We start from the raw sequence: 10,000 nt of genomic DNA, 5'->3' as shown, positions 1-10,000 counted from the left end.
AGATTTATATTCATCATGCATAAGAAATGTATACAACTGCAACCCACCCATCTGCAATTTCATATAAAACTACTTTTATAGACTAGAATAGAAATGATAGGATCGAAAATTTTACAGTCCGTAAAATCACTTAAGTCTTCAAGAATATCTTTGAGCTCCCAGTGCATTTACTAAACATATTAGACTTTAACGATAGCAACTAGTTCATCTTCCAGCAAATGTGCGACGTGTCCTACCTGTTCAAGGCGCAGTACTTTGCGGTGTTCTCAGCATTCTTCCCCCTCGAAAATGCGGTTCTGAGCCAGAGCTCGAGGAGCGGTAAAACTGTCACCCTGCACACCATCTTCTACTTCAACCTGTTCTCGGGGCTGAAAATTCCCATATTGATCAACACTGGATTCACAAAAGATTCACATGATCTGAAAACGCAGCCTTTATATAATAGAGGTTCTATCGAGATGGATTAAAAACTAAAAACTTTATTTTCCGCTTATCAAAGTCAAACTGACCTTGGAGATGTTATTAGTAGTAATTTGAAAGATGGAGTTGAATATTCTAAAACGATGGCTTATGTTAAAACAGAGTGTTTCAACCTAATCAAAACATATGATATGCATACTGCCTAATAATAACTTGAGGGTGCGTTTGAGTTGTATTTGTAGGGTACGTCAGTATTTTGTGAATTTTCGGTGACTAGCATGCTTGATTTTTTTAAATTTGATCCGAGCGAGCAATTAGAATAAACTAAACAAGTCTTAAAATTAACTACAAAAGCTTTAGATGATGAAATTTAGAAGTTTACACATGAAAGAGACGTCGCTAAAAAAATAATAGATACACAAAATTAAGAAGACAAGAGTAAAAAATAGAAAGATATTAAAAAATATGAAGACAGTATTAGAGCTATAGAGTAATAAATTGGGATATTGTAGTAGCGTACAGACTATTATGCAACATAAAAAACTTCGATTTAGTCCGATAATGTTGAATCGTATAACTCCAATAAGGAAGTCATGCTCTTAGTCGATGAGTGTCTGGCCTAACAAAAGGGCAAATATGCATTGTGCGCCAGCGCGCTAGTCAGAATAACCTACTAATTCGTTGACAAATTTACGAAGAAGGCAAAATATAGCATTGATGAAATACTTAAAAAAATAGATGATATATCAGTTTATTATCTCTCATAATTATTAGACTGGCTAGAGATTCGTCAAAATAAATTGCCAATAGATAAAGTTGAGAGTGATGAAGCACAGTAATACTTAGAATAGGCAAAGTAGAAAATAGAATACATCCTTGGTGACCCTATAGAGATTGACCGATATTTCCTTAGGTTAATACCGTCTGAAGTATTTAAAAATTGTAAAGCTTATAAACTTATTGATCTAATGGGCATTTCGTCACCAAATTTTATCAACCTTAGAGAGTCATTAATTGTAAAGAAGTCATTCTAGGAAATGATGTCAGATCTTACAAAATATACTACGTTGGAAGTATTTAGAGAGAAACTCTACTAGTTTCTCCTTATGCTGTACAACCCGCGTGGGATCGAGACTATATTCTGGCGAAACATTTCTTTTGTTATGAATTAAGGAGCTGATACTATCAGTTCATTTCATAAGTTAATCGAGGTTAAAGATAAACTAAACGAATATTTGGGCGAATAGTTTGGTACAGAAGAACCGTACATAAAATTCTTCAAGAATATATATGCTATTACTATAAAATTCCCTATATTGAATGTTTATTAGGAAATACCCTTTATCTCAGTAAAAGTAACTCACCTCCTGGCTGCAGGAACTGATCTAGCCCTTATAAACTTCCTCAGATAAAATTAGTTTCTTTATACTTCCGAAAATAGTAGAGGTAAAACTCCGTATACACAGTCGAATATCCTTGGCACCTCCTAGATGCACCCTTCTTGTCTGACCTAAAGCTACTACAGGGATATGCGAATTACCACTCAAACAAACAAATCTATGATAGAATAGGTAAACGATAAGGTAAAAGATATGAGCATCAAGGACTTCTACCTCACGATGATGCCAGAGCTAGCTGCAGAGCTGCAGTTCCTATGCCCCTTGGTGTGCCCATAGATAATTATTAATGAGAGTGCAACTAAGTACCTTTTCAATTCCACATACTAATTCTAGTTAATTATTAATTCAAAGTCTATTCTTTTGAATTAGATTTCTTCTCATATGTAAATTCACAATTCATTGTTCATAATGAGGAATAAGGATTTAGTTGGAGCTAATTAGTTAATAAATTAAGAAAGCAAAACGGAATTGTTAAAATTGTAGTCAATTGCAGAATTTAATTAACAATTACATCTCACTTCATCTTCATCGCTGAATCGAGATGTGGTGTTCGTATTACATTTCTTAGCAAGCTAGAGGTTTCTAGATACGCTTACCATGCTTAATGGAGAATCGGATTAAGCCTAACTTAGCCAGTTATGCACTACAGGACAAATCGAAGGCATGTTTAAATAGCAGCAGATATCAGAAATTTCATCCGCAATAATCCTTGTTATATCCTTGTGTAGATAGTACCCTACTCATATGAGTGGATTAACTAAGCTTTTTAAATAGATTATCAAGTATTCACAGTATCTGGAGATTTATGTGAATCCACTGTAGGTCTAATAGAATAATATCACCACGCTGAAAGAAATTTATACAGAGTTTTAGTCGCTTTTTAAAGGTGCATTTTTCATGTTTTTACAAAAATCTTTCGATAAATACTGGAACGTCGATACGCCAGATATAGATATGTACATTCGTGACGCTATTCAGAACGCCAGCGTTTGCTATGTAAAGCTAAAACAACTAGGTCTACTATAGAAGGATGAGAAACTTGCGATCGTAACTATTACTGATAAAACTTGCATTTCGAATCTATTTTTTGAGACATCTCCGCCGATGCCGGATTATCTAATTTCACTATTCGGGGTGGAGGATACAATAAGAGATTCATTTTCTAACAAAAAAATGCTATCAATTAAGACCCATGACGTGGATGAAGAGAAAGTTTCAAGCATTAATCTGTTGATGGATTCAGGAAACCACACTGGGGAAGAAATGTTTAAAAAATAAAAAGATACCGGGATTGCAACATGTTTCCAGGTAACAAATAAATACCAGCAAAACTTCAAGTAGATTTGCCTGCACCACTAGGTGAGTCCATAATATGAAGCAAGAACGGAAAAAGTAGAAGCATACTAAGCACAGAAAGAGGTGAAGGTTTTAAGTGAAGTAAAAGCCAAAGTAGAATAGCTGAATAATGATGTAGCCCAAGCAAATGATAAAGTAGAATAGCTGAAGAACGAAGTAGACGAAGCTGAAGCAGAACTAACTACAGCTAAATTAAAAGTAAAGGAATTAAAGGTTGAAGTCAACCAAGCGGAAGCAGAACTAACTACAGCTAAATTAAAAGTAAAGGAATTAAAGGTTGAAGTCAACCAAGCGGAAGCAGAACTAACTACAGCTAAATTAAAAGTAAAGGAATTAAAGGTTGAAGTCAACCAAGCGGAAGGAGAACTAGATACAGCCAAAACCAAAGTTAATTAAGCAGAAACAGAACTAACTACAGCCAAAACCAAAGTTAATTAAGCAGAAACAGAACTAACTACAGCCAAAACCAAAGTTAATTAAGCAGAAACAGAACTAACTACAGCCAAAGCAAAAGTCAACCAAGCGGAAGCAGAACTAACTACAGCTAAATTAAAAGTAAAGGAATTAAAGGTTGAAGTCAACCAAGCGGAAGCAGAACTAACTACAGCCAAAGCCAAAGCAAGCTAACCAAATATAGATGCTAAAAATATAGTTATTTAGTACGAAAAACGGTAAGAATACGCAATGTTAAATGCAGTGTAAGAGATTGAAAAAGCAGAAAAAGCATTACTATATGCATAATATGCATCAGTTTCTCCAAGAAAATAGTTTAATATTGAATAGGCAGAGATATAGTTATAATAAGCAAAAAATTGGTAATAAATACTAACAGAAAATACTAATAAAGATAATGATATTGAAAAAGCGGCCATAAAAGCGTAAGCTGAGTTTGAAATGTTATAAGCAAAGTATGATAATATTATTCATTCATAATAAATAAAGCATATGGCAGAAAAAGTAATAAATGTAAATTATTAAACTGAATTATTAACGTAGAATTAAACAGAAGCTATGAACATGACTGCGACTGCGAAATAACGGGTTGAAGACGCTTAAACAGATTTAACATCCAAATAAATTATATCAAAAGAACGCGAAGGTTCTGTAAATGCCGCCAGGAATAAACTGAACAGATTAATAGAAATATTGAATAAAAAAAAGGAACGGTAATCTACGACACAGGAAGAAACTACATTATTAATATAACAGGCTAGTAAAGAATTTGAATAGGTATAAGAAAACGCTAAGTAGCCAACAGCTGACACATTAGTTGCTACATAAAAACATTAAAGTGCAGTGGCAGATTAGAGTTTTGTTGATAAAATGCTAACATGTATAAAAAGTGAGTTACTATTAGTAGAGAAATCATAAAAGGATGTACAAATCCAAATAGGGGAAAAATCAACTTAATACTAACTTGAAATTTAATAATATATGAATATATGGAACTAGGCGATAGGATTTTAAACACCAACTAACGAATCTGAAACAAATTACGAAGACGTAGGACTATCGGTACTAGACTAGTAACTTGTGTTTGATATGCTCGAATTATGTTAGCTATTTGATTAATTATCTTAAATTTAGTTGGCAAAAGAATCGAGTTGCTAATAGTAAATTCTAACCGCATCAAAATATGCGGCACTATCCGTAATACGACTAACAGAATAATATAACTAAGGCAATAACAGAAAAGTATTATAATAGCATGGCGGTGCAACTCCGAATTAGGTAAAAGTAATGTCAAAAGAGGAGAATAAGTAGTTACAAAACTTAATATCAGAATGGTGCACTAGCGTTCTAAAGAAAGGATAATAAGCATAAATCGAGATTAGTGATTTTATCACTTAGTGGAAAAATCTGTTCGGATTGCCATAAATCATAGTTCATTTTGCGTTTAAAGTGTTATTAAGAAAGATAAAATAATTACTATAGTAATTAAAAGATTAACTACAATTGCAGTAAAATATTTAAGATAAGAACGCGAAATCATATTACGGAACAAAAAATACAATTGTAGCTAATTAATTATAATAACCAGAAGAAAAATAATAGTACTAGAAAAACAAATAGTTATTCAATGATAAATTTTTCTGTCTTGACATTTTCTACTTTGTGAACTGTAAACGCAACAGTACTTCTTCTATGTTTTGCATAGATTATCTAAGAAATATAGAAAATTAGACTGTTAAGAAGATTATCTAATAAAAAGATTTAAACCATTAGAAGAAAAAGACAGAAGAGCCTGCTAAATAATAAACGGAGGCTTAACCGTAAGTAGATCTTGAAATAAATCAATCCTATATATATTTCAAATTTAACTTACCTACAGAAGCAATTAAAGTTATATTCGTAGGAAAAACCATATAAGAAAAAAATAATTATTTTTATTTTAAAAAATAAAATGATTAAACTATAGCAAGCGCGTTACTTTAGGCAACGATTCCAATTAAATGTGGAAAATAGGTTACTAAAGTAGTTACTAAGTAATAGGATAAAATATTTATAAGTATCATTTAATTTAAATATGAGTCATATTTTCGTTAATTTGGTAATTTCTACTCACTAGATAACTCCATAATTAAAGGTATTAATGGTATTGATACCATGTGGATTTCAAATAATTACTACTCAGGGACTATCAACGCTAGAAAGTTTACAAATGATTTTTTGTTCTAAATTCTAGAGAAAATAAATTAATGTTTACTTGATTCAGCTATAACCTATAAGATACTGGCCAATGAAATTACTATAAAATAAGTTATTGATAACAAAGATATTATTGGATTTTTGCTTAAAAATCATCTTTTCCCAGTCTCTATCGATGGAACTACTTTAATCGTTGATTGTCTAACTGAGGACTGTCAAACATTCTTGCCAATTTTATCAAAGTACGAAATTCTATGTAAGATTGCAATCCTAAAGTATAGAAACGCGCTTTCAGAGCGCTAAATCGGATTCCTGCAAAAGAAGGAAAACGAGGTGTTTGATGCAGCATGCAAGTTGATAGAATATAAAGATGGAATTTTGACATTTAAAGTAAAACATTTACGCGAAAGTTCTATTGTAGAAGGGTAGAAAGGATATTTTGAGGAGTATTGTTTTGAAGTTTTTTAAACATCCAAAGAGAACTTAATGGATACGTTAACACAGCTGAATGCGGTGATAGTGGCCATCGAGGAAGGCTACCTCCACGTGATAATTCTTAAGTGAAAGTGAGGGTCTATTTGTTATATTGCTTGAGGTCACTGCATGGGAAACTGGTGGGCTAAATAACTGCTTATTTATATTAACCGTTTCGTATATATCATATTCTAGAATTTTGAACGGCTTCCTTAAGCTGGAAATAAGGAATTCCTAAATAAGTAAGTTTTTAAGAATAGATCAAAACTCTGTAAAACATCTCAGTGTTCAGATAATTTTTAAGCATTCTGGCTACATGATATTTTACAAGAACTACTTTGCTTCAGCGCTTCAATTGCTAAATATTGGATGCTGCATTTGATGTGTATTGTGATCGTTGTTTAGAATGATGAATGTCCTGGATCGAGTGTGCTAAACATTCTTCTGCACTGGTCTTTTTGCGTCTTAAGATGGCGCATATTTCCATTATGGCGTCAAAAAAGTTTGTTCATTTCCGTTTCAAGCGCATTTACCATCTTAACTCAAACTGCCGATCAAGTGATAAAAGACAGCCTGGGCCGGCAAGCCGGTCTGCAGTACAATGTAGATACCCAAAATAGCTAAATGTACGGTTTATGTTATTTTGAAAAATGGAATTTCTGTGCTGAAAGTCTATCTTCATGTACTACTCCGGGAGTATTAACAGAGTGGTATGGCAATTTTGAGCTGGACCAGTAGCTCATCTGCAAATTTAAAAAATTTAGGATAGTGGTGCTGAATTTAAGCTTAACATATATTGGTGCCTGCAATTTCAATTAGAAGGAGTAGTGATTTAATACGATAGTGTATTTTGCTGATTAAAGTGGTTGCAAATGCACCATACTGACATAGAGCTGATTTATGGTATATTAATGATGACACATTATATCTGCACTTTTCGCCATTAGCAGAGATCTTCGTTCCTGGGACTACTAAGACATCGAGTCCTTTTATATTTCTTGGTTGAGGCTGGCCATAACTTCTAGGTTTGGGTTAACAGTCAGTGTTATTATTATGTAACATGACTTTGACAGATCAAAATAGCTGGATATCCTTCGTAATACTTAAAACACAGTCATGTAAACTATTTGCCAATAGGTAGCTGTAGGTTAATAGAGCAGACAAATTATTTCTAGCAACAGTAACTTGTTTCCGTATGCTAGTATTGCGATAGCGTAAGGAGTTAATATAATGACTAAGTATGCTACGTATTATTAGAAGATTATAATTCCTATAATTCTCGCCTCCTGGAATGTACCTCGATTCTGGAGGTAAAACCGATATACAAGACACACCATGTGACGTTCCTGACCATATTCATACTTAGTGAATCTGAAACTATTATTTGGCGATCGGTCGATCAGTAATGATGTTATCAAAGGATGTAGGAAATTTCACCCCGCCTAATTGCAGTTATGTTACTTACAACTTAAGTAAGAAATAATGCTACAGGCATACTAGATGATACTCAGGTAAGTCAAATTACCATAATAGTGGAAGAGAATCTGGTTAGGAGGCCCCGTGACGCAGAAGCATATTACAGCAATAAACTGGACAGCGCGAAATCCATAATTATTGTAGAAACGAATTCCAGCATACCATGCATAGTACACAACTTATGGGTTGAGCAGCGGGTAGCTGATGACTGTTGTGAGATGGCCTTTCTTCCTCCGAAGATACACGTGGCCTTTTAATAAAATTACAGACTACATCCGCTGACAGTGGTTAGGAATGCTGAATACCAACGCAGATAATGTAGTAGTGCAGTAGATGAAGATACACATGGCAAATGTAGATAGGCAGCAGGTAGTGTATATTGTAGTACTTCTGAGGAGTTATATGTTATTTAAAACTTTTAAACGACTTGCATTCATATACTTTTCAAGTTTTTGAACACAAACCGCCACGTAGGAGTTGTAGCATGTTTACTATACCAATTTATATTGTATGTTAGCGTAGAATAAGATCTAGCTCTTCAGTGTTGCGACTGCACAGCCTGCAAGCTTGCAAATTATCAGGATAGAGGATTGTGTAAAGAGGCGCATACACAGACTCTCGACTGGCATCTCAAAGCGAGGAAATATATAATTTCGCTGTCGTATGGTGGTAGTGCGTGTCTATTGGTTGTCAGCTTTCCTCGAGCAGTATCTAGCGGTACAAGATACTGTGCCAAGAAATATTAGATCTATAAAGAAGCATATTGATCATAAATATCTATGAATATTAGCTACTACGAAAGAGGAAATAAATAAAATTTTGTCATGCAAGGAGCAGCTGGAAGTATGGACTCCAAGGGCCATGCCAATAAAGTTGGTTAGAGCGGAACTGACTGATAATACATTGTCGAGTACAAAGCGAATTGGGCGAATAATAAGAAATCATATCAACTATACAAGTTCAATCGTCTAGAATACCAAACAGCGCGCAGTTTTTCTTTGCATACAAGTACCAGTAAGTAGGCGGCACAGATAGAACTGTCAGGAGTAGCGAAGGAAGAAAAATATATAATCTCACATTTGGATCAGTTTTGTAGTTAGAGGTGTATTGATCAGGTGTGACAAGGCTATTAGTACACTTAGAACTAGGTTTGTATTTTCTGTAATCTTACGATAATTGCGAAATTCAAATTCAAATCGCGAATAACAAGAATAATACTTACATATGTCATATTATCTCGATAATAGTATGCAGGTTTTGAAATTTTTATAGTTAAATTTAGGTACTCTAATATAATTATATTCAGATAAATATATAGCATCCTATTACATGAAATAGCTATACTTGGAGAAATTGCTATTGAAGGAACATACTTATTTGCCATATAATAGTTATTGATAGAAATATTTAAAAAGATTATACCGAAACATCGTCACTAGTCTTTTTTAGCCTATTAAGTCATCGCATACATGAGGTAATAAACTATGCAAACTATAAAACTTATTGCTTATTTAACCTACGGGTAGATTATTACTGACGCAACAACGATTTCTACTACTCATAATAGTTATATCACCGAAATACGTTATATGAAACGCTATATATCAATAATTTAACCTAAATTTTTCAAAAGCTTATCAATAACTGCTCAACTATTTATGCACCCATTTGTGTGTTTAATAATGTAAAATAATAACCATTGGTGCTTTCAAAAATATTGAGCACAATTTCATTTTCCAAGCAATATTCTTTGAAACTGTTTGAGCTCTAGGCATATATTATAATGGAACAAATACCTGTAATACATAGCCGTGATGTATTTTTGGACAGTTTAGTACTTAATAATATCACGATTTTGAGTATATACCATTTAAATATTTGTAGAAAAAGATGGATAGAGTGGTATTATTTGCATATCATTTTATAGGCTTTATCGTATAACACTGTATTTAACGCAACTGGATTGGGTTTCTTCGAATATGAAATTTATGTTAGGATAAATTAATTGATTTTGCTATATATGAACATTACTAACAATTTGTATGGTGTGGGAATGTTCGAGCATAGTAACATATTTATATAACAAAAGAGCACTATTCTAGAAACAGTACGAATGCCTTTTCAAGAATGTTAAGGCTTATTAGAATGTAAATACTAATGTAATAGTACAGATGCATATTGGTGACGACTACTAATGTATTTATAATAGTTATTGATAAGATGAG

The 10,000-nt window shown here is 33.1% G+C and overlaps 3 protein-coding genes across 3 annotated transcripts in view; all 3 read left to right on the top strand. All coding sequences in view use genetic code 6, as the record gives it.

Annotated features, from left to right (window-relative positions):
• SS50377_28366 (uncharacterized protein) overlaps positions 1 to 6,389 on the top strand; it is a gene marked incomplete at both ends in the record, with an annotated part of 7,107 nt that extends 718 nt beyond the window's left edge. The window contains one exon of the mRNA XM_067912137.1: positions 1 to 6,389. This exon is cut by the window's left edge and continues 718 nt beyond it. Within this exon, the coding sequence (XP_067760194.1) occupies positions 1 to 6,389 (6,389 nt within the window).
• Positions 6,390 to 6,428: 39 nt separating this feature from the next.
• Positions 6,429 to 7,130, top strand: SS50377_28365 (uncharacterized protein; the record flags this gene model as incomplete). Its single annotated transcript, XM_067912136.1, has 1 exon — positions 6,429 to 7,130. The coding sequence occupies one exon, from the start codon at positions 6,429 to 6,431 to the stop codon at positions 7,128 to 7,130; it is 702 nt and encodes a 233-aa protein (XP_067760193.1).
• Positions 7,131 to 7,753: 623 nt separating this feature from the next.
• On the top strand, positions 7,754 to 8,542 carry SS50377_28364 (uncharacterized protein; the record flags this gene model as incomplete). Its single annotated transcript, XM_067912135.1, has 1 exon — positions 7,754 to 8,542. One exon carries the CDS (start codon positions 7,754 to 7,756, stop codon positions 8,540 to 8,542), a length of 789 nt encoding a protein of 262 aa, XP_067760192.1.
• Positions 8,543 to 10,000: the final 1,458 nt, after the last annotated feature.

The sequence above is a fragment of the Spironucleus salmonicida genome, chromosome 9, assembly GCF_000497125.1.
Source record: "Spironucleus salmonicida strain ATCC 50377 chromosome 9, whole genome shotgun sequence".
Taxonomy (NCBI): Eukaryota; Fornicata; order Diplomonadida; family Hexamitidae; genus Spironucleus; species Spironucleus salmonicida.
Note: the sequence above shows the minus strand (reverse complement) of the source record. Positions and strands in the feature narration are given on the sequence as shown.